The sequence below is a fragment of the Panicum virgatum genome, chromosome 9N (genome assembly GCF_016808335.1).
Source record: "Panicum virgatum strain AP13 chromosome 9N, P.virgatum_v5, whole genome shotgun sequence".
Classification (NCBI taxonomy): Eukaryota; Viridiplantae; Streptophyta; class Magnoliopsida; order Poales; family Poaceae; genus Panicum; species Panicum virgatum.
In genome coordinates this window covers 70,379,004-70,401,722 of record NC_053153.1, presented here as the reverse complement: position 1 = coordinate 70,401,722, position 22,719 = coordinate 70,379,004, and the positions used below count along the sequence as shown (strand labels likewise).

The window sequence follows — 22,719 nt, the reverse complement described above, 5'->3', positions numbered from 1 at the left end:
CAAACAAATTAGTGCTCCCGTCCAACAGTAGCGACGAGAAAAGGATGGAATCATGGACGCAAACAAAAGCAAGCTAAAATATTACTTTTGTATCGTTTGATGGTACCCAACAGGATATACCATATGAATTGTTAAGAGACGTATGGAATGTGGTAACATATACAGCCATTTCCACAAAATCCAGAGAAATTTATGTGTTTTTAAATCTTAACATTAACAGCTTGAAAAATATTTTCTTGCAGAAATCTTTTAACATATTACCATGTAAAATAAAGTTTTTTTTTGCGTGGTGGTAGCGAGGGGGTGGGCTGGGGGGTTGGGAGGAGTGTTTGGCAACTTGGCATGAGTTGAAGAACAAACATTTTTGTCTTCCTGTTACCTCACAACAAAAGAAATTATTGTCACAATTATGGCAAAAAAACGTATTGATATTCATGTTTGTCCTAGATCTTATATTTAACAACGGATTGAGTAACACCTAAATTATAATAGCTGGTATCTCTTGATAGCTTTCAAGGAAACACTCATAACTAGATGGGTTATGCCGTTTAGTTTGACAAAACAGTATGCCAGCAGTGGTGGTTTGTTTGCTCAAATGACGAGGCATTCATGTGTCTAACAGAGATGTTAATAGCTTGTTTATTTGTGGGATTTCTATGACTTATCCTAACACCACTCAGCGTCTCCTAGGTCTTAAAGATTATACCAATAGAACAGTAAGATCGAGAGCACGGTGGACAAAACTTACTGTGATCTGTACGGTTTGACGAGGAAAAAAAACAAAAACCCACCCACCCTATCCAATATACTAGTCCCAATAGAGATGCCCGTGTCTGATAGTGTAGTGATGCTGTTATATTTCCAATTCAGCGTGGCAATGCCGGTCCGTCCGGGTCCCGGCGCCCGGAATGGTTAGCGCCTTCGTCTATAAAAAGGCCTCTCCCCTTGTGCCCTCCCGTACTCAGCAAATCCCCCCCTGCTCCCTTCCTACCAATCCATCCTCCCCTGCTCCCACGGGCCAAAACATTCGCGAGCACCAAACCAGTTCAGAGCACAGCTCGACACGACACTGATCCACGGGAGAGTCGCGCAGGCCATGGACGTGACCATGGACGACATGCCCGGGGATCTCGACTTCTCCGGCTGCAGCTCCACGACCACCTCGTCGTCGTCGCCGTCGCTGGACGACGGCATGGGGATGTACGCGTGGAATGGGCTGTCCCCCGTGGCCGACTGGGGCTCGTTCTGCCCTGACGACAGCAGCCAGGACCTGCACGGCCTCATCGAGTCCATGCTCTGCGACGACACGCTCGCCGACCTCCACCCGGCCATGTTCCCGGACGAGGTGTACTGCTGCACCAACGGCTCCGCCCCGAGCAGCACCACCACGACGAACCCGGGCACACCCGTGAACGACGGCGACGCGGCGCAGGGCGACGGCCCCGAGAAGGGCCTCCGCCTGCTCCACCTGCTCATGGCGGCGGCCGAGGCGCTCTCCGGCCCGCACAAGAGCCGGGAGCTGGCACGGGTGATATTGGTTCGGCTCAAGCAGATGGTATCCCACATCGGCGACAACGGCGCCGTCTCCAACATGGAGCGCCTCGCCGCGCACTTCACCGACGCGCTGCAGGGGCTGCTCGACGGCTCCCACCCCGTCGGGGGAGCCGGCAGGCACGCCGCCGCGGCAGCGTCCCACCACCAGCACACCGGCGATGTGCTCACAGCGTTCCAGATGCTGCAGGACATGTCGCCGTACATGAAGTTCGGGCACTTCACCGCGAACCAGGCCATCCTCGAGGCGGTGGCGGGCGACCGGCGCGTGCACGTCGTCGACTACGACATCGCCGAGGGCGTCCAGTGGGCGTCGCTGATGCAGGCCATGATCTCGCGCCCCGATGGCGTGCCGCCGCCGCACCTGCGCATAACCGCCGTCTCCCGAGGAGGCGGGGGCGGCGCCCGGGCGGTGCAGGAGGCCGGCCGGCGCCTCGCCGCCTTCGCGGCGTCCATCGGGCAGCCCTTCTCGTTCGGTCAGTGCCGTCTCGACTCCGACGAGAGGTTCCGGCCGGCGACGGTCCGTATGGTCAAGGGGGAGACACTCGTCGCCAATTGCGTGCTCAACCAAGCCGCGGCGACCACAACCGTCAGGCGCCCCACCGGCTCGGTGGCGTCTTTCCTGGCCGGCATGGCGACGCTCGGCGCCAAGGTCGTGACGGTGGTTGAGGAGGATCAAGGGGAACCCGACAAGGACGAGGAGGAGGCGGGCGGCTTCGTGGCTCGGTTCATGGAGGAGCTCCACCGGTACTCGGCGGTGTGGGACTCGCTGGAGGCCGGGTTTCCGACGCAGAGCCGTGTGCGCGGCCTGGTGGAGCGGACCATCCTCGCCCCGAACATCGCCGGCGCCGTGAGCCGCGCGTACCGTGCCGTGGACGGCGACGGCGCGGCGAGGGCCGGGTGGGGGGAGTGGATGCGCGGCAACGGGTTCAGGGCCGTGCCGCTGAGCTGCTTCAACCACAGCCAGGCCAGGCTGCTGCTCGGCCTGTTCAACGACGGGTACACGATGGAGGAGACGTCGCCGAACAAGATCGTGCTCGGGTGGAAGGCCCAGCGGCTGCTGTCAGCGTCCGTGTGGGCCCCGCCGCCGCTGTCGGTGCCGTCGTCGCCAGCGGAGGGGGCATTCCAGCCCGTGGGGATCGCGCCGGCCAGCGGTGGCGTGGGCCGGATGGAGTTTGACTACATCGACTCGTTTCTCGTCGAGCCTGCTTATGCGCTAGTTTGATCGTGGTTAGGTTGAGGTTGAGAGATTCAGCTGCTTAGCCCGGATTGTTTTGAGTTGTTCATCAGCTGTAAAAAGTTGGATTAGTTGCTTCGCCAATTTCACTGGTGTTTTTAGACCCGAGGCTCTCCCCCCATTTCCATTGCAGCAACGGAAATACCAGTGATACAGAGTTTGACGCAAGTCACAGAGAAGAAGAGGGGGAGAGGACAGAGGAGAGCAGGGGAGAGGCAAGGCGATCCAGTCTGATTCAGACAGGATCGTGCCAAACGTACCCATGATTCCCAGGCTTTAAGTCCCCGAGGGAATTACAGCAAAAGTTTATCCAGAACAATGAAAAAACTACCAAGGCGAGACACGAGCTTTCACTAAGATTCAGAAACCGACAGACTTCGGAAGCCTTATCACATCTCCTGATCATCATCCTGCGGTAGTGCAGTGGTGGGAGAAGCCTTCTTGTGGAGGAGGTAGTAGAATGACCCGTCAGGACCTTGTGAGCACATGCCAGGAGGTCTTGCACGCCTTCCAGTATCTTCTCCTGCATTGACTCATTCTAGAGGCCTGCCCAATAAGATAAAAAGGAGCAAAAAAGGGTTATGATCTCAAGGATTCTTAAGGTTCTTCCCTTCAAAACAAACTTTGTTTATGCATTTCCAGATGGACCAGCAGATGGCAGCACAGCCACTGGTATAAACCAGTTCTCCTCCTGGGAGCCATTTGGCTATCCACTTTTTGTATTGGTAGATGTCACGGGGGATGTTATTATCTCCAAAGCATAACCCAACAATACCCCAAATTATTCTAGCAACAGGACATTGAAAGAACAAATGATCAATTGTTTCATCCAATTTCACTGGTGTTAGTGCTGTGTTAAATCCAAGAGGTTGAGAGTTGCTAACTCTGGTGGCCAATCCCCTTGAACTTCAGAAGGCTACGTTCAGTACGGCGCAGCCTGATCGTTTGAACAAAATTTGGCGAATTTCTTCCTTAAAATATTTTTTGACAACTTCCTTAGAATATTTTTTAGGAAGGTACCGAATAATCCAAATAAGTAACTACCTAAACTTTTTTTGGTCTTTATCCTTTGTTGGTCTGAAGTCTTAGCGGTGGCCTTTGTGCGTTGTGCTCTCTAATCCAGCCCATGTCGTCTTGCCATCTTGTCGAGGCCTAGTTGGCACTTTCGGCCTTTTGAACCTTGCATCTGGGCTCCGGTTGAGAGGGGGGGCACTTTAGGTAGGGCAGTTTTTGACGCCTTGCTCCAGTTTCTGTTTGGAGACGCCGGAGCGGAACGGCCGGGGCCGGCGGCGTGCAGAGCGGGGGGGGGGGGGGGGGGGGGGGGGGGGGGGCGGCGGCGGCAGCTGAATCCTGCAGCTGGAAGTTACACTGAGACTTACCTAAACCCAGGGTTCACCTAACTGGTGGAAACCGGTCTGGTTTGACCGGTTACCGGTCAAACCGATCCGGCCTGGTTCCGGTTTGAGCCGGTACCAAACCGGTCCAAATTCAAAATTTAAATTTAAATTCAAAAAATGAAAAATTTCTTAAAACATACTTCAAGGTGCGACGAATTTAATGGTGTCAAATTTTCTCAAAAATTCGTTCATTTAGTATAGTTTGCAGGGATTTGAAGTTAAACAAAAAAAACGTGCATACAAAAGTATACAAATACAATATAAAAGTAGTACAAAAAAAGATTGGAAGGTTCATTTAGACTAAAATATGTTATACAAACATTTATTTAGTATACTTTGCGGGCATTTGAATTTAAACCAAAAAAAAAATTGAATTTGACCGGTTACCAGTCAAACCGGCCGGTATACCGGTACGAACCGGTTGAACTGCGCCATTTGAATTCAAATTTGAATTCAACCGGTTCTGACCGGTAACCGGCCAAACCGGACCGGTATACCGGTACCGGAGCCCGGCGGTTACCGGAGACCGGTCGGAAATTAAAACCCTGCCTAAACCTAACCTAATTGACCACCAAATTCCAGCCCAAAAATTGCCCAAGCCCAAAGTTGCTGCACACTTAAACTAGTCGTCCACACACTAATTAGATAACTAATCATAATTAGTCGATGATTAGTCGGACGACTAGAGTTCTAGTCAAGGTAATCGTGTCGGTGATCCTTATTGGTAGCAGCTGATTGATAAGGGCAATTAGTCGCGACGATTAGTCGGATGACTTTAACATTGGAAGACATCCATCGAGACCCTGGAACATCTGGAAAAAAGTCCAAGAATGCTGACAGTGCGAAGGAAGAGGAACGTAGCTGTTCCTGCTAGTAGGTGCTCTGTGAGTTTCTCCCCTTTGCTAATGTGAGAGTAGTGTTGCTAGTTCTTTTGCTGTTTTAGAGTTGTTCATCAGTTGTAAAAAGTTGGATTAGTTGCTTCGCCAATTTCACTGGTGTTAGTGCTGTGTTAAATCCAAGAGGTTGAGAGTTGCTAACTCTGGTGGCCAATCCCCTTGAACTTCAGAAGGCTACGTTCAGTACGGCGCAGCCTGATCGTTTGAACAAATTTTGGCGAATTTCTTCCTTAGAATATTCTTTTGACAACTTCCTTAGAATATTTTTTAGGGAGGTACCGAATAATCCAATAATCCAAATAAGTAACTACCTAAAAAAATTTGGTCTTTATCCTTTGTTGGTCTGAAGTCTTAGCGGTGGCCTTTGTGCGTTGTGCTCTCTAATCCAGCCCATGTCGTCTTGCCATCTTGTCGAGGCCTGGTTGTCACTTTCGGGTTTCGGCCTTTTTGCATCCGGGCTCCGGCTGAGACTTGAGAGGGGGGACACTTCAGGTAGGGCAGTTTTTGACGCCTCGCTCCAGTTTCTGTTTGGAGACGCCACGGCGCAACCTGGTATGGTAGAATGCTCGGTAAAGCCTACTAGGTGTCATTGAAACAAATGGGTGTCACAAAAAGACCATAGCTCCATTGCGTTGGAAAAAGGAAATAGAGGAAATTGTCGCTGCAAAGGATCTGAAGATGAAGACATCCATCGAGGCCCTGGAACATGTAGGAAAAAGTCCAAGAATGCTGACAGTGTAAAGGAAGAGGAAGGCGAGAACTTTCTGAAAATGAGCAGTCTGCTGAAGACAAACTAGAAGATGATGTTTCGGTCTGGCCGATGGCCCTGCCTGATCTAGCGTAGCTGTTCCTGCTAGCAGGTGCTCTCTAAGTTTCTACTCTTTGCTAATGTGAGAGTAGTGTTGCTAGTTCTTTTGGTGTTTGTTGGAGCACCTAACTCTTATGCTGTAACTGAATGATCTATTATATTTTCAGTGAGACGGGGACTTTTGCCTAACTCTTATATACGAAAAAAAAGAGAGAAAAGAACGACTCCCAGCACATGGAGTGGCCGTCCGTTGCATCACTTGCCTGCCGTCTATGCTGCCGATGAGAGTTGAAGGCTTCAGCTATACAAAAGTCCCAAAGTCAAATGTAGCCGATCAGCAATTCAAAAACTGAAAGAGGACCGAAATCAAACTACACTGCCAGCTCCCAAAGTCCGCAGGTCAAGCAAGCAAGACGAGAGATACCATGTCATGCAGATTTCAAATTCCAAACCATGCGACTCTGCGCTCAAAAAAAAAACATGCGACTCCGATCCACTCGGACGCCGTCGCAAGATGCCACTTCGCCGTCGGCCACGAAATGCGCGAACGTGTCCTTCCTCGTTTCCGCCGTGCGCCGCATCTTTTTCTCCGGCTCGGATCGCACTCGCGGAAAACCCCAGCCCGGAATCACGGATATGCCAAAAATCCCCGGCGCGCTCGGGCCTAGCCCAGCGCGGCAGCGCCCCCACGCCCACAGTCCCGCACGGCCGCACCCCGCGACACAGCCCCCACCCCATCCGCGAGCCGGAGGCCGCGGCCCAGCCGAAAAGCCGCCGCCGCGCGTTGGCGGAGCACGCCACTTCCGCCAGCCGCCGCCGGTGCGCGCGGCCGGGAACTCGGGACCCGGGAGGAGAATTGCGACTTTGCGAGAGCCCCCAGCTGCTCTGCTCCCGAGCGAAGCCGAGGGCCGAGGGAGGAGGCCGGCCGCGGCACCACGCGCACGCGGCCTTCGCCGCGACCCCCTCCCCGTTATCCCCTCCCCTACCATGCGCGAGGCCCTCCCGTCGGACCCCGAGCTCCCGTGCCTCCCGACCCGAGATGGCGAGCCGCGACAAGGTCGGGTGCTCCCCGGCCGCGCTGCCCCTCGACCGCGTCCTGGCCGAGCTGGCCGCCAACGCCGAGCAGCTCGGGAGGCGGTGGGAGGCTGCGCTCCGCGGCCGGTGCGGGAAGCGGGACGGGTCGGCGGTCGGGAGAGCGCAGGCCATAGAGATGCACACGCCGCTGTTCTACGTCACCTGCGCACTCGGCGGGACCCTCAGCACCGGCCTCACCCACCTCGCCGTCACGCCGCTCGACCTCGTCAAGTGCAACATGCAGGTCCGTGGAACCATCCACTGTGAGTGGGAACCGAGAGGTTCCTCGCTTGTTCTTCCTGATGGCTCAAATGGCTAACGGAGCCGCTGCTTGCTTCGATGTTCTTTCCCTCGTCAGGTGGATCCTAGCAAGTACAGGGACATTCCGTCTGCCTTTGGTGTCATGCTCCAAGAGCAAGGCCTCGGTGGGTTCTTCAAGGGCTGGATGGCCACGCTGGTTGGGTACAGCTGCCAGGGGGCCTGCAAGTTTGGGTTCTACGAGTTCTTCAAGAAGTGCTACTCCAACATTGCTGGTCCCGAGAATGCTGAACGGCTCAAGACATTGATCTACCTTGCAGCTTCAGCGTCTGCTGAGGTGATTGCAGATGTAGCTCTCTGCCCCATGGAGGCTGTCAAGATTCGAGTCCAGACGCAGCCGGGATTTGCTCGGTGCCTGATCGATGGGCTTCCCAAGATTGTCCAATCTGAAGGTGCCTTTGGGTATAGATACTGCAAGCCTTGTGTAATTTGTGTTGCAATTAATCATGTCCAACGTTTCGGAGAACAACACTCTAACACTACATTTGCAAATTTCAGGCTTTACAAAGGACTGCTTCCTCTTTGGGGCCGTCAAGTTCCTTGTAAGTCAAAATGTCTGTTAGAAGTTACCTTTTTTGCCACTGTTAGAAGTTACCCGCCACTTCTGATTTTATAAACCTGGTACTTTATAGTTTGAATACCAACTTTCTGTATTTAGTCCCCATTGCAGCACTTGCTCAGTGCCTCAGCTATGAATGAACCTGCTTGGTTTCATTGCTTGCTCCTGTAGTTGGTGCAGAAATACTAAAAAACTTTCGGAGTGGATAAATTATCATATTAACAGCTTTTTTGACCCATGCAATTCATTGTGCTCTGCATAGAAACCTAGGCCAGCCCGTTGTCAAACACACAATGATTTACTAGAGTTTAAAGAATGTATCAGATTTCATTTCATTTGGTTTGTTGTACTTTATTATTAAAGTAAATTTTATCGGTGGTCCTTTAACTTGTCCCGATTTTCATCGCGGTCCTGGTACTCTTAAAATGCAAATAATAGTCCTTAAACTTGTCCCACGCTCTCATCCTGGTCCTTAAACTTGTCACGAGTTCTCATCCCGGTCATCGCACTCTCAAAATGCACATAATGGTCCGTAAACTTGTCTCATGTTCTTATCCCGATCCTTAAACTTGCCCTACACTCATCCAGGTCCATATGCTTCTAAAATGCATTATTTATTTAGAAAAAACCTTTGCTAATTGCTTCAAATTTGTTTGGACTTCAAATCAACTTGATTCCTACTCAAAGTGGATCCAAAATTTATGGATAAATTATTGCGAATTGAATGTGAAATATCTAAATAACCTTGATTTGAATTATTTCTTTATTTTCTTAGGATTTTTTAGAGCAAAGGATAAATGATTTTAATATTATTTTAATTTTTAAAACAAAATCAACTATTAAATAAATGTATTAAAATAGCAACTCTAGAAATCGTTAAATATTGTATCCAAAATGATTGCCTCATGAATTTTTTATCAATTTTGAGTGAGATTAGAACTTGATTTGAAATTCTAAATGCTTAAAACAATTCATAAATGTTTTTTAAATATTTTGGAAGTATATGGGCTTGTTTGAGAGCATGAAATAAGTTTACGAACCATTGTGTGTATTTTGAGAGCATGAGGACCGGTATGAGAACCCGGGACAAAGAACCGGGATGAGTGCATGGGACCAGTTTATGGACCGCCGGTGAAATTTACTCTTATTATTGTGCTATTTGGAAAAGTATGTCATTAATTATATTTTCTTCCTAAGAGAAAATAATAGGACGATCTTCAAGTATGGTGTCATAAGTCGATTGTTCAACGGACTACCCATTGTCCACTCACCTAGGAGGTGCTTTGCAAGAAACATAGTCATGTAGATAATCTTTGCCTATATGTTGTTTCTGTTTCTACCTTGTGTTCACCTGTGTAGCCTAATTACTTTACATACTACCCTGCAGACACTATGATGAAATTTACTTGCTTTGAAACCATTGTCGAGATGGTCTACAAGCATGCGGTGCCAAAGCCGAAGGATCAATGCAGTAAGCCACTCCAGCTAGCAGTAAGCTTTGCAGGGGGGTATATTGCTGGAGTCTTCTGTGCTGCTATATCTCATCCTGCAGATAACCTGGTGTCTTTCCTCAACAATGCAAAAGGAGCCACAGTGGCAGATGTAAGCCACTAGTCCTATGTCAAAAGAATAAAGTTCAAAGTGAACTATAATTTACAATTCATGCCAAAAAAAAGTAGCTTACACAACTATACCTATGTTAATATCTGATCTCATTATTCTGTACTATTAATAATTTACTAAATTGTTTCTTAACGAACCATACTTCCAGGCTGTAAGAACTCTTGGAATGTGGGGCCTTTTCACGCGCGGCCTTCCTCTTCGTATTATTATGGTCGGTGCTCTCACAGGAGCACAATGGGCAACATATGACGCGTTTAAAGTCTTTGTTGGATTGTAAGTACACCTTGTTGCCTTTCATGCATGTTTGGCATCATCGACTCTTTATGCTGTGATACTAGGGGTGCAAATAGGTGACCCTTAGGTGCACCTCCAACCCTCCTTAGTTCAAATATTCGTACTACTTCTCTAAAATGGGATCACCTAAGGAGGGTTGGAGGTGCACCTAAGGGTCACTCATTTGCACCCCTATGTGATACTATGTTATCTCATGGCTGGTTTTGATTATTGTACAGGCCAACATCTGGTGGAGGGAGTTCTAGTTGTGCTGCTGCCTTCCCTTTGCACCAAGTGGGTCATGAAAAGCACAACTGACTGCTTTGAGAAGATATTGCGCTGAGGTATCTGGTACCGAAGACTGAAGTAGATGAGTTGTGTGATTTCGCTCAGATTTTCACTAGAGTTTGAAGATCAGAACTAAGTTTTAGATGGTAGAGCATTCTCTTTCAAGGAACTTTTCTTCCAAACCTCTTGACTGACATAACACTGTAGTGATCATACATCCTTTAGAAATGCATTTGGCCAATTGCCAAGCTGATCTGATATTTCCCGGCCTGGTGCCCAGTCTTGATTAATCAGGGTAAGAACACCTGCTTGTGCACTTGCTACTCGTCATTATGGTTATGCAGGAAGTTAAGCCTGCTGCTTATTTTGGAGGGGAAGTGGGGGCATTCAATCCAGTCTGAAAATTTCCTTGTACCTTAAGTCTCTGTTGTTTATTTTGGAGGGGAAGGTGGAGGAATTCAATCCAATTGGAAAAATCCTATGCACGGTGTACCTTTAGTCTTAAGATTGCCTAAAAAGGAATTTTGGTGGCCAAAAGATTCCTCCACATTTTAGAGCGGCATGAGATCTTACCACATGTTTCCAATTACTTCAAAAAGTTTCATGTGTCTATGGACCCAGAGATTGTGAGTAGCACATGCCTTGGCGGGTCCGAGGAGAGCGTGGGCAACTGATGCTGATCCAAATGTCAGTTTGGCTGAATGTAATGATCTGATGATGGTTTAATGGAATTCTCGTCCCAAAAGACAAGTTGCATGCACCTTTCCTATTGTGTAAATGGTAACAGCGGTTCTCGTCTCATCTGGTGTGGTGCCTTCCATTTATTTTGGCCTGTGTTGTGAAGAACTAATGTGACTGGTAAACCTCTCAAAAGTAAAGTACGCGCTACGAATGCAGGGAGTAGTGTAATTTCAAGATGACGTTGCTAGTTGTAGAAATAGTGAACTTTATTCTGTTCTAGTGCCTCCACTACTCTCCTTATATCAAATTTACTACATCATAATGGTATTTCAGTTGAGAGAAAGAGAGAGAGCAAAAAAGTTTTGCAGAATTTTAAAAGACAGTTTGAAAACTTCTAGTGGTAAATTATACAGGAAAGATAAATGTGGAGAACTAATGAGCCTGATGACCACATTTCCTTGGGCAAAGTGATTAGGAAAGGGAACAACCGGATAACAATATCCACCTCATGTCTGCCCCCACCAATTCAGATTACCGTCCGGCGTGTTTCCTGTAGTCTGGTCATCCATTAAGGCATTAAGTCCACAAGTGCACAACATTAGATGTTACCCAAGAAAAAGAGTGATCACTTGCAATTTTAGATAACAGGTACATAGCTTAAACCGCATACAAAATTCAACCCTATCACTGATAGGCACATGCATACACAGTTTTGAGTTGAAATACACAACAAGCAATCTAGGCAAGTGCTAAACTCTTGCAGGCTGATATTGCTTCTTGAAACTCAGGTCAACTACTGCTGTTGCCCAGCAAAACCTTACATTGGAGGGCGCGGTGGTGGTGCTCCAGGAGTAAAGTTAGGTGGCGGTGGAATCATTGGACGTGGAGGTCCATTAGCAGGTGGCGGTGGTGGTGGAGGTTGAGCACTCCCAATTGGTGGCGGAGGGATCCTTGGGGGCATTCCCATAGGTGCAGGAGGAGGTGCGTGAGGGGGCGGTGGAATTTGTGGCGGGGGCGGTGGAACTTGTCCCGGTGGCCTTGGTGGAGCACTAGGACCTCCAGTCCCATTAGGCAAAGTCCCAGGAGGAGCCGGTGGTGGCTTATTAGCTTCCGGTGGTCTTGGCTTGAAGTACAGTTGCAGCTGTTACAATAAGCTCAAAGTGTTGGTGTCAAACCAAGCTACAAATCCAGCTAAATTCAAGGTAAAAACTTTGTTAAAAGAACAAAACTCACCAGGTACTCCTTCTTGTCAGGATCCCAATAAGAGAAGAATTTATCTGCTGATTTGTCAATCTCTGTGCTTGGTATCTGCGACATAAAACAGTGTTAATAATATAAATTGGCCAGTGCATCAGATGCCCTAACAGTTCCGCAAGATAAATTACCTTAAATCCAATGATTTCGTAGGGCTCTGCTGCAAAAAGTAGGTATTGATACCTCTTGTCCCAAGTTTCAACTTTCTGCACAAACAAGAAAAGAATATTTAAGCACACAAGACAGTACATAGACCAAAGCAGCATAACTGTTCAAACAGACATGCCAGCCCTCATCATGTTCAGAGTTTAGCTTTACCTGTTCATATGATGACATGAAACGGTGCCTTGGCTTGGTATTGTCTTCGATTTCAGGGTAACCAATCTAAACAGAAAAATATCAAATGTTAGCACTCCATTGTATGAAATTATTTAAACTGTGCATAAGTTGCATAACAAAATAAATTACAATGGGAGATTAGCATCTTCCAAAATGTGTTGGCAACTACTGCAGCATTTATCAAGATTGCATTTTATATTCAATCAAATGCAGCAGACCAGCATATGCAATGAACATAAAGATGCAAGCTGGAAATAATTCAACTGGTACCGTTATAAGATCTTTGGCATCTGAAAGCTGTTAGGTGGCCTACATTTTATGACATGAAAATAGATTACAAAAAAAATATGCATTGATATGGGCAGATTGGAAATTAAAAAAACTGCATTTTACATTATTCAGTCAATCATGTGAAGATTTTGTAGGTAATGCGAACACAATGAATAATTGAATACTCACCTCAAAAAGAAATGAGTGTTGCTTGGTGTCAGGATCATATTGTTTGGTTACTGTATAACCAGGTCTGCCGATCTTAACTGCAGAGGGAGGAAACATAGTTATGAAAACAACTGCCAAGAAAAACATAAATTGTGGGTGGACAACTGAAGTTATAGATAATGTATTATGTATGGTATTACCAAAGGGTAACAACAATATAGTAAATAAGTAGCAACAATCACCAAGTGTGTTATTTACGAAGGATATATAATCATAAACAACGTACCTAAACATCAAATGGCAAATGAAGGCTAGGCTAGTATATATAATGATCATACCTAAACATCAAATGGCAAATGAAGGCTAGGCTAGTATATATAATGATCACCAACTGTATTGTATGCCTTGTTGTTGACAACCGAAAAACGCATCCATCTTAGACCACTATGCTGCGGTGAATATCCAAATGGAATCAAGCGCTTGGCTTTACACCAAGAGGGAACTTGAAGCGCCATGGAATCCTTACAACAAGTAACTACTGGCTAATAATTTGACGAAAGTATAAATTGATACCAAGAATCAACTTTACAATAACCAGACGCCCCAGATAAGCCCTCTAAAAAAAATCTGAACGAGCCTAGCGCAGAAGCAAACTTCTATCTGATTGAACCAAACAATGTCCAAGCAGCTGGGGAAAGTAAATAGCGCGCCCTAGTTGGTAATTGCAGCTTAATCCCCAGAGAGCTGAATTGGGAAGAACAAAAAGGAGAACGAAGGTTATGTTTTTCTCACGCACCAGACTTGCGCGGTGCGAGCTTGCGCTTGTTGGGTTGGGGCTGCGCGGGCGCGTCCTTGGCCTCGCGTGCGGCGCGCTTGGCGAGGTTGGTCTGATGCCGCTTGCCCTGCGTGTGCGCCAGGTAGTTCCCCTCGTTGTTGTGCAGCGTCAGGCACAGCTTACACTCGTAGCTACGCGGACACCAAAACCGAGCGGAGTCAGCGAAGCGAGTCGGGCGCAAGCTCGAGGAGGGAGCTAGGGTTTAGGGCGGGTTACCTGCCGAGGTGGTTGCGCATGAAGTAGGGGTCCTTCGCGAGGTCGATGGTCTCGAGGGCGAGGCGGCGGAGGCGCTCCCGCCGGTCGATGGCCTCATTCTGGGCGGAGGCGGCGCCGCCGCTGCCGGGCTTCGAGCCCCACTCACGATCCATGGCGTCGTCCTCTCAGTCTGGCTCGCCTCCTCACGAGCCGACGACGCTCCCTTCTGTTCGATTTTTATTTGCTGCGGCTCAGGTCGGTTTTCTCTTTCCTCACTCAGCGAAAGTAGGTCGGCTAAGGCAGACCGAGCCCAACTCGCCGGCCCGTAGCACCAAAGTCCAGAGCTGATTCGGCCCAAACATATTTTGCTCACATCGATCGATTTCTATCCCGTTCCAGACTTCCGTAATGTAAATTATCCATATTATTCAATCTGAAATTGTCCATTATTATGGCAAATACAAACAAGACAACGAGCACTAGTCACCCCCCATCAGACAAAGGGAAGACACGGCACGGTGCGGCTCGGCTAGTCCAGTGGGTAGGGGATGGTGGCGATGTGGTTGTGCGCCACGGTCCCGATCCAGAGCTTGCGCCCCACCTCCCGCACCTCGCTCACCAGCTTCATGACCTCGCGGCCCCGGTCCTCGAGCACCTCCACGACGCGCCCCTCGCCGTCGAGGAGCGCGAGCACCGTGTGCATCCGCGTGGCGGCCCTCCGCATGAGCATCCTGAGCGTCAGCGGGAACTTGAAGTACACCGTCCGGAGCCACGGCCGCTTGGCGAACGCCTCCTGCGCCGGCGTCCGGCAGCAGTCGATGGCCACCCAGAACTGGCCCTTGCCGTTGGAGCGCACGTTGTCGGGGAACCCCGGCAGGTTCGCGAACACCTCCAGCTCGCCCGTTCTTGGGCCTTCCAGCCAGTACCTCATGATCCTAATAAGCAAGGAGAATTTGATGTGTAAATTATTTAATTGATCATGCTAATCGGAGCCATTATTAGCTGGTTATGAAGTTCGTATCATATGTGATAGAATCGTGAGCATCGAATTTATTTACAGTCTGTTTCACCTGCAATTCGTTGTCTCGGAGAAGAGAAGAAACCGTTGGTCAACTGAGATCTGCAGGCCGTTTGGGAAGACGAGCCCCTTGAGCACGACATGGACAGCACCTGTTCCGGGGTCGTATCTGAGCAGCCTCCCGGTGCCTTCTCCTTCTAGCAGGATGTTCAAATGATCCCTGCAAAACGAGCTCTGGTCAGCCACTCTTTCAGCAGAAATGCAGAAAGATTTTTTTTTTTACTCTTTCAGCCACACTTTCTGCTCACTTTCTGCTGTATCTCATGCTCGTGTCGGTGAAGAACACGGAGCCGTTCCGGTGGACGTCGAGGTCGTTCGCGAACCGGATCAGGTCCCCGCCGGCTTCCGTCGCGAGGGACGTCGCCACGCCGCCGCTCCGGCCGACGGCCATGAGCCCGTAGTACGCGTCGGCGACGTAGAGCTCGCCGGTCTCCCTGTGGAACCTCAGCCCGAGCGGCCGGCCGCAGAATTCCTCCTTGTCGTGCTGCTTTCTCGTCGTTGAGTTCGCTCCATTGGCGCAGACTTTCTCTGACCTTTTCCAAGCAAGACGAATTGCACATTGTGTCAGCTGCCAGTGCATGCTCATGCTCATGCTGTCATGCCGTGCAAGTAAGTTATTACAGATCAAATGTCTTTCCACGGGAACGTACCAGCCAGGATTCATGACGGCGAACGTCTCCCACCCGACCTCCTCGCCCATCCACCGCACGACGCGGCCGTCGGCGAGGCCGGCGTACGGCCCGCGCCCCTCGCCGTCGAACTCGATGGACTCAGGCCCGAACACCTCGCCGACGAACTCCAGCCTGCCGTGCCGGAGACGGCTGGCGTTGTCCCTGGGCCAGCTGCCCATCACCTCCCCGTACGGCGCGAGCTCGTGCTTCACCGGCCGGTAGTCGACGCCGGCCAGCGGGCTGAGGCGGAACGGGTCCGCGACGACCAGCGCCAGCGCCAGCGCCGCGAAGAAGAGGTGCGGGCACTGCACGATGCCGTCGCGCCCTCGCCGCCACTGCAGCTTCCTCTTCTCTTCCATGGAGGGCGAGATCAGCAGGGCTTCGGTTTGGGCGCAGAACCAGAGGATCGAGAGGAGAACAAGGGAGGCTGTGATCTTAATGGATTTGTTCAGGAAAGACTACGTGCGTAGGTGTCTCCATCGACTTGCATGGAAGTTGCATGAGTAAGATGGATTGTTTGGGAGTAGGTGTCCTCTTGGTTCAGAATAGCCAAGGAATCTAGCGCTTTAGGCCGGCCACAGTGTGGATAGCGATGCCCAAAAATTGTGGGACCCACGGAGGAAAAATAGGCATTCTCTAGAGCCGCAGCGTGGAGAAAAATTGAAAGTGGTGTTATCTATTTCCAGATGGAACCCACTAATAATAAATAATTGTGACGTCTGTTTTCTTCGCGCGGCAGGAAAATCTCTTCTCTCCTTCCTCCTTTCGCCATATCCAAAGGTCATGTGAGGCAACAGCTTCCAACATAACAGTAGGTCCAGCCTGATCTCCACGGGTATACTACCCCTTCCATGCCACCGGACAATTTCTCCATTGCCAATGCATGCAATCTACACTTCCCAACATTCCTGGGAACCCACGAGCAGATCCTATATGAAGTAACCTTTCGGTGTCTTGTCTAGTTGGTTTTCTTAGGTATGTAGGACCAAAGCACTCAATCAAACCTCTACAGAAGTTACTCATGCACTCAATAATTATAGTTTCAGCAATTCGTAGATTTTCATCCCACATATCCGCCGGTGTTCCATATGCTAACATCCGCATGGGCATTTGTGCAAGGGTGAAAAGCCCACCTTCCCAAATGCATCACTTCTTTGGCAAAAATAAGGAGACCAGGAACTAAGAGTTTGCACAATGTGTAGAAATAGGTGCTTCTTCATCCTATACCTCCGTCGAAACTGAAAATCATTGTATACTGGATTTTCTATGAAGTAATCAGACATCAATCGATCCCTAGCAGCTCCACGATCTCTTTCTATGTGTCTTCTACGAAACCTTCGGTACTGTCGGTACCCTGTAACAGGGATACCCACTCTTACTGTGCCAAGACTCGTAGTTATCCATAACTACGACCAAAGGAGCTGAGCAATCGGACCCCTGGGGTCCGACTCCATCTCATCGGATCAACGGACTCGGACCCGCATCCCGCTCGGGGTCGGGTCCGGTGTCACCACGTGTCCCGGAGAAGGATGCACTCAGACAAAACAGCCGGGGGCCCCGGACCTCCCACGGGGTCCCAAACCCCCATATACTATCCGGACCTCGGTAGGGAGGGAACGGACCCCGCCTGGGGGGTCCGGAGCCGCCACGTGTCCGCAGACGCAGGTACGCGCGCGGCTGCCAAGCTTTCTCGGGAAGACTTGGCCACCTACCGCATTCAATGCGGGAGACGTTAAGAGCGCTCTGCCACAGCAGAACCCGAGGAGACTCTCGCCAGGCTGTACTGTTGACCGCGTGTTACCAAGGTACACTGTACAGCCGCTAGCGCCACTCACGCCGCGCACGTCAGTCTGCTACACCAGTTAGACATGACAACTCGGCGACAGAGTATCATAACGCCTACGCGGTAGACCCAACAGTCTACGCCGCAACCTACACTGCCTCAACGGGCGTCTCACAGATGGGACGGGAGAAGACTCCCCTCGGTCAGAACATCTACAAGGTGATGAAGCGTATCTGGCAAGAGATGCTCCACCACTGTAGCTCCATTAATGCCTATAGTATACATCCATGTTGGACCCACCTGTCGGGGTCCCACACCTGTGTACGCGCCCTCCTTGCTCTATAAAAGGGAGGTGCCCGTTAGGAGAAGGCAGGCCCGGCGGGGCAGAGGATAGACTCATTCATACAAGTGCAATACACACATCAGTGGATGTAGGGTATTACGCTCCGGCGGCCCGAACCACTCTAAATGACGTGTGTTCTTGCGTTCTTGCCCCCGAGCTAGATCGGCCTAGTAGCTTGGCACTTCCCCGAGTACTCCCCCTCAGGGAATAGGCGGGTGCGTTCCGCCACCCGGCTGTGGGTACCCCCTAATGCCCGCGACAGGTACTGAGTAGACATACCTCTCTCTTGTGCCTCAATCTGAGCCCTGATTTGTGCCTCAATTTGAGCCTCAACTGGATCATTCATGAAGTCCGAAAAGAAGTTATCAACTTCAGCATCACTATCACAATCTTCATGTGTTTCAATGAAAACATTTGAATCCATTGCCACCTTTTATGGAGAAACTGGTTTGCTGGCTGGTAGAGTAGGAAAATTTCTGCTGGTTGAAATGGTCTGGAGTGGGCAAGGTAGACTGGAGGGTCCTTCTTTTATAGGAGGGAGCTCACAACAGCTAGTTTTTACAACGGCTAGTTTTTACAACGGCTAGTTTGTCAGAACAACTAGTTCCTTGCTTCAACTGCATTTTTCTTTTCTTTACTGGTCATTTGGGAGTAGTAAAAAAAACCAACAAGGCAAGGTATCACAGTTATGCATATAGAACGAACAAGTTAATACATTGATAGTAGCGCATTGATACATGATCTGATTCACAGGAGCAGTACAACAATACTCATTTAATTTAGAGAGGTAGTACAAGTGAACTAGTCAAAGAAAAAAGAGATCATTTCAACTAAAAAGCTGAGTAGCTAAGTAAGTCAGCATCTCTTCATGTCGTGCCTTGGTAACTTCATCATAGCCTGTAGTGTCTTTATATAGCAACGCCATGTACTTATCCATCATCTGCAGCTTTGTCTTTCCCTTCTCAGCATCTGCCATTTTATTATCAGCTTCAGCTTTGGCTTGTGCAGCTTGTGCTTTGGCAAGGGTTGCTTCAGCCATTTTTTCAGCAGCAATAGCTTTTCTTAACTGAAGTTCATTGAAAAGGCTCACATTTTCATTTGAAATAGTGTCTTCTGAATGTACTGACTTGCCCTTTCCTTTTTGTTGAGCTTTGGATGTATTTCGCCCGGGTGGTCGGCACCTGACTGCAGGGTCTACATCTTCGCTGTCTTGATTTGAAGAAGAATAAGCTCCTGATGCATTCAGCCTGCTTCTTTTGTTCATCATTTCTTCAATTAGGTAAGCTTTACTCCACTTGGGTTGATCCTTCACTGCTCTCCACCAATACTCCAATGCAAAAGGTCTCTTTTTGTTAACAACTTTTTTGTACTCTTCACGGGCTCTTTCCATGACTTGGTCATTAGATTCGCCACTAGCATGCTCTCTCCTTGCCTTGTCATAACATCCATTGAACTTGGTAATAAAAGGTATAGTCTTGTTCCAATGGTTTTTCAACTTAGCTGCTGTTCTTCTTTGCTCTTTGGGTGCATGCAAATTGTACTCTGCTGCAACATCCTTCCAGTACCTATCTCCCCTTCTATCAACTCCTTGAATTGGATCATTAGAACACTTCAACCAAGCACTTACTAACCTAAGGTTTTCCTCCTCTCCCCAATTCACACGCCCTTCTTTCTTTTGCCTTTCGTCGGGGCTGCTATCACTCCTCTCACTCCAATCTGCAGGGTTAGCAGGATCTTCTTGTTGAAGTTGCTCTTGGGACACCGGAGAAGCTGAACCAACATGACTGCTCTCATCAGCTCGTGAATCACTACCTTGAAAGAAGGTGCTGGATCCAACTAGTGTTGCTTGTCCACCTCCCTGTTGTTGTTGCCTCAGGCCCTGGTAAGTCCCCTGATGATAGCTTCCTTGTGTGAATGGGAATTGTGGTTGTGGGTAGCTTGATTGAGCTCCAAATGGATTGAACAGATGTGCATACTGAGGGTTGAAATTGGGAGGGTATTGTGGTGGTGGATAATTCATAGGGTATTGGGTTGGAGGGAAATGGTGCTGCTGCTGACTAATTTGCTGCTGTTGACTAATTTGATTTTGTGGCTCACCATTTCTGATTGCAGAATTCAAGAGATTTGACAAAGAAGAGGAAGTGTTCTCCATGACTACAATGCGAGAGCAATAGATTTGTATGCTCATGTATATGGTCTCTCTCTCTCTCTCTGTGTGTGTGTGTGTGTATAGCACTTTGGTCTAGATGAGCCAACGGTAAAATTCTTGTGACCGTTGAATGTAGACGTTGGCTGCATGCAGGGGGAGAGAGTCAGGTTTCAACTGCCACTGTTGCTACAGTAAATATATGTTTCTTTACTCTTTGGGCACCGGTGAATGTAGATGCCTCGCTTCCTGGTTTTTGGGCATCACTTTAAGTTAGCTTCACTAGCTGCAGTGGGTGGAGTGATGCCCAAACCTTCTCTCTCATGTTTGGGCATCACTCTAGGAACAACACTGTGGAGGGCCTTAGAGTGTTCTTAGAGTTGCACGTTTTCGTTGCTTGGGTGACGGTGCAAGGCGAACGGTTCAACAAGCCTTTCTATCATGTGAGATGACACAAGGGGTTGCAGGTATCTTAGCAGCAAGCAAATAAAAGGGAAATGTATGCTGGAAAAGGTCTCTTTTTCCAAGATGCTTGTTTTTCTCTTGCAAAAGAAAATTGTTTTCTTTTTTGAAGGTTGTCAAGATGCTCGCTATGCACTACAAATGCCCTATGTAGGGGTGTGGGGGGGGGGGGGGGGGTAGTCAGGCAGACCAGTCACCAATGGAATTAGCTTTTGGCATGGCAGCAAGATGGAACTGCTATATTCATCAATCAGACCATTGGATTCAACTTGATCAAGCAAGGAATTGAACCTAGGCACCTAGCCTACTTTGTGGAGGATGAGTGTGCGCATACACTCTCATCACCCACACTTAAGTCCTCTTCAACTTGGATTTGGTAGTTTTTTTTCCTCAATAAAAACACTTAGCTTATAACATTTCCAAAGTTTATAATAGTTTTTTTAGATAAAGGAATGTTCCGACCTTGAACACTCTCAAGAGAATGTCTACATCAAATGAGGGATAGGACCCTCGAGTTACAAGAGTTCTTAGCCTCCAAATCTCAAATGAGGAATTTCACAAAAACAAGAGAAACTAAAAAAATCAAAGAAAGAAAGCTAGAAGACTACGCTTTAATATTCTTCTTCGTTCCTGTTTCAACCTTACAATATCTTTACACAACACAAATCCATCATATCTCTGTCTACTTAGAAACTTGATGTCCCGATCATCTGTGATTGTCATATCTATTCACGTAAACCTCTGTCAGCTGGTAGGCTAGCACATCGGCACAGCCTCCATGAACAGCAGCCCCATTGCTGGCTGGCGTAAGGCCAGACAAAGCAACAATCCATCATATCTCTGTCTACTTAGAAACTTGATGTCCGGATCATCTGTGTTTGTCATATCTCTTCACGTAAACCTCAACCAGCTGGTAGGCTAGCACATCGGCACAGCCTCCATGAACAGCAGCGCCATTGCTGGCTGGCGTAAGGCCGGACTCAGTAGCAATTAGCGACAGCCACCAAGGCAATTCGGGATCTCCGAAAGCAACGCCGCAGGCGCCGTAGTCGCCAGTTCAGAAAAACTAAACACAGTTTTCACCAGGAGTCCCGATCGTCGAAGAGATGGGAAGCAAATCGATGACGCTTCCGAGAAGGAAATGGCCCACAGACGGCGGCGTCATCAGCACTGACACAATGCTAGTGTAACATCCCGAAAATCCACAAAATAAATCACGCGCTAAGTTATTTTCAAAATTATTTTTCGTCGTTGAGCTCGAGATCCTCCTAAAGCCGTAAACCCTAGATTCCGGGAACCTTTCCCTGTCCCGAACACCCGATGTCCCATCTTCTTTTTCCCGCTCCGCGCGACGCGCTGCGTGTCGCCCGACAATGCGCGTGTGGCCGACCAGCCCGCGGTCGCCGCCGCGGATTTCGTTGGCGCGCGCACAATCTCTCTTCTCTCTCCCTCTTTCCTTTTTTTCTTTTTCTTTTTCTGTTTTCCTTTTTCCTTTCCATTTTCTCTTTTCTTTTCTTTTCTTTTCTTTTTCCTCCCTCCTTCCTTCTCCTTTCCCCCTCCTCTGCCCCGCTCCCGCGCCCCCCCGAACGCTGCCCGCCACCGGCCACTCCCCGCCCTCGCTCCACGCGCGCGCTCTGCCCCGGCCGACCCCACGCACGGCCCACGCGTGCCTGCTGTCCACGCGTTCGCCTGCTGCCGCTTGCACACGACACGCCAGGCGCGCCGCGCCGCCCGCTCGCCGCCGGCTCGTCCCGTCGATGCACCGCACGCGCACAGGACCGAGAGCACCACGCGTTCCACGCGGCCGCGCCGCTCGCCGTGCCGTCCATCGACCCGAGCATCACCACTGCCTTCCTGTGTCCGTCCTCGCCGCCGGCCGCCACACGCACACGCACGCACCACGCCGCTGCCTCGCCGCTCGAGCCCGCGCGACGACACACACAGCACCCGGGCCCCCTCCACGTGCCTGCGCGCATGCCCGAGCCGTCACTTCGCCCTGGTCCGCCGCGAATCGCGCCACCGCCGTGTCGCGACACCGAACGCCATTAATGGCGCCCGTGTCGCTCGCCGGCCGCCACCGCCGCGCTCAACCCTCCCCACCGCCTCTCGCGCCCTATAAAGGAACCCCCAGCGCCACTTCCCCGCTCCACGACCGCCTCCACCGTAGCTAGCCCCCTTCCGAGCTGCAGCAGCGCCGCCGCCGCGATCCCGCTCCGCCCACCGCGCCTGCTCCCGTGGCTGGCCCGCTCCGCCGTCTCCCTGCTCAAGCCAAGGGCCGAGGTAGGTGCCCTGGCCCTCCCTCTTCCTTTTCCCCACGACCACTCACCCCGAGTCACCCCTGCCTGCGCCGCCCATGGCCGCCGTTCGCCGCCACGACCATGGCCGCCACGCCCTTCCTGCAGACCCCCTTCCATGAAATTGGAGAGGGGAATCAACCCCCCATGGCCCCACCTCTCTTTTCCCCATGACC

At 49.8% G+C, this 22,719-nt stretch overlaps 4 protein-coding genes across 4 annotated transcripts; 2 read left to right on the top strand and 2 right to left on the bottom strand.

Moving 5' to 3' along the window:
- The first annotated feature begins 984 nt into the window (after positions 1 to 984).
- On the top strand, positions 985 to 2,889 carry LOC120691844 (protein NODULATION SIGNALING PATHWAY 2-like). The gene has a single exon (XM_039975039.1). The coding sequence runs from the start codon at positions 1,097 to 1,099 to the stop codon at positions 2,774 to 2,776; it is 1,680 nt and encodes a 559-aa protein (XP_039830973.1). The 5' UTR covers positions 985 to 1,096; the 3' UTR covers positions 2,777 to 2,889.
- Positions 2,890 to 6,588: 3,699 nt separating this feature from the next.
- Positions 6,589 to 10,519, top strand: LOC120687983 (mitochondrial phosphate carrier protein 3, mitochondrial-like). The gene is made up of 6 exons (XM_039970099.1): positions 6,589 to 7,207; positions 7,322 to 7,683; positions 7,780 to 7,823; positions 9,228 to 9,442; positions 9,612 to 9,736; positions 9,976 to 10,519. Exons 1-6 carry the CDS (start codon positions 6,929 to 6,931, stop codon positions 10,052 to 10,054), a joined length of 1,104 nt encoding a protein of 367 aa, XP_039826033.1. The 5' UTR covers positions 6,589 to 6,928; the 3' UTR covers positions 10,055 to 10,519.
- Positions 10,520 to 11,308: 789 nt separating this feature from the next.
- LOC120687985 (splicing factor 3A subunit 2-like) lies at positions 11,309 to 14,024 on the bottom strand. Its single transcript, XM_039970101.1, has 7 exons — positions 13,788 to 14,024; positions 13,533 to 13,702; positions 12,758 to 12,834; positions 12,278 to 12,343; positions 12,091 to 12,165; positions 11,939 to 12,013; positions 11,309 to 11,846 (listed from the first exon to the last, which is right to left on the bottom strand). Exons 1-7 carry the CDS (start codon positions 13,937 to 13,939, stop codon positions 11,523 to 11,525), a joined length of 939 nt encoding a protein of 312 aa, XP_039826035.1. The 5' UTR covers positions 13,940 to 14,024; the 3' UTR covers positions 11,309 to 11,522.
- A 271-nt stretch (positions 14,025 to 14,295) lies between these two features.
- Positions 14,296 to 15,900, bottom strand: LOC120687984 (protein STRICTOSIDINE SYNTHASE-LIKE 13-like). Its single transcript, XM_039970100.1, has 4 exons — positions 15,491 to 15,900; positions 15,093 to 15,412; positions 14,837 to 15,004; positions 14,296 to 14,701 (listed from the first exon to the last, which is right to left on the bottom strand). Exons 1-4 carry the CDS (start codon positions 15,872 to 15,874, stop codon positions 14,296 to 14,298), a joined length of 1,278 nt encoding a protein of 425 aa, XP_039826034.1. The 5' UTR covers positions 15,875 to 15,900.
- Positions 15,901 to 22,719: the final 6,819 nt, after the last annotated feature.

Excerpts from the sequence above, each read along its gene's own strand:
- LOC120687985 (XM_039970101.1), bottom strand. The coding sequence starts at position 13,939 with ATGGATCGTGAGTGGGGCTCGAAGCCCGGCAGCGGCGGCGCCGCCTCC. Across the intron at positions 12,344-12,757 it reads AACACTCATTTCTTTTTGAG|ATTGGTTACCCTGAAATCGA; the intron begins GTGAGTATTCAA and ends TTTTCTGTTTAG. Across the intron at positions 12,014-12,090 it reads ACGAAATCATTGGATTTAAG|ATACCAAGCACAGAGATTGA; the intron begins GTAATTTATCTT and ends TTTATGTCGCAG.
- LOC120687984 (XM_039970100.1), bottom strand. The coding sequence starts at position 15,874 with ATGGAAGAGAAGAGGAAGCTGCAGTGGCGGCGAGGGCGCGACGGCATC. Across the intron at positions 15,413-15,490 it reads TCATGAATCCTGGCTGGTAC|CTGACACAATGTGCAATTCG; the intron begins GTTCCCGTGGAA and ends ATGCACTGGCAG. Across the intron at positions 15,005-15,092 it reads AGCATGAGATACAGCAGAAA|GGATCATTTGAACATCCTGC; the intron begins GTGAGCAGAAAG and ends CTCGTTTTGCAG.
- LOC120691844 (XM_039975039.1), top strand. The coding sequence starts at position 1,097 with ATGGACGTGACCATGGACGACATGCCCGGGGATCTCGACTTCTCCGGC.
- LOC120687983 (XM_039970099.1), top strand. The coding sequence starts at position 6,929 with ATGGCGAGCCGCGACAAGGTCGGGTGCTCCCCGGCCGCGCTGCCCCTC. Across the intron at positions 9,443-9,611 it reads AAGGAGCCACAGTGGCAGAT|GCTGTAAGAACTCTTGGAAT; the intron begins GTAAGCCACTAG and ends CCATACTTCCAG. Across the intron at positions 9,737-9,975 it reads TTTAAAGTCTTTGTTGGATT|GCCAACATCTGGTGGAGGGA; the intron begins GTAAGTACACCT and ends ATTATTGTACAG.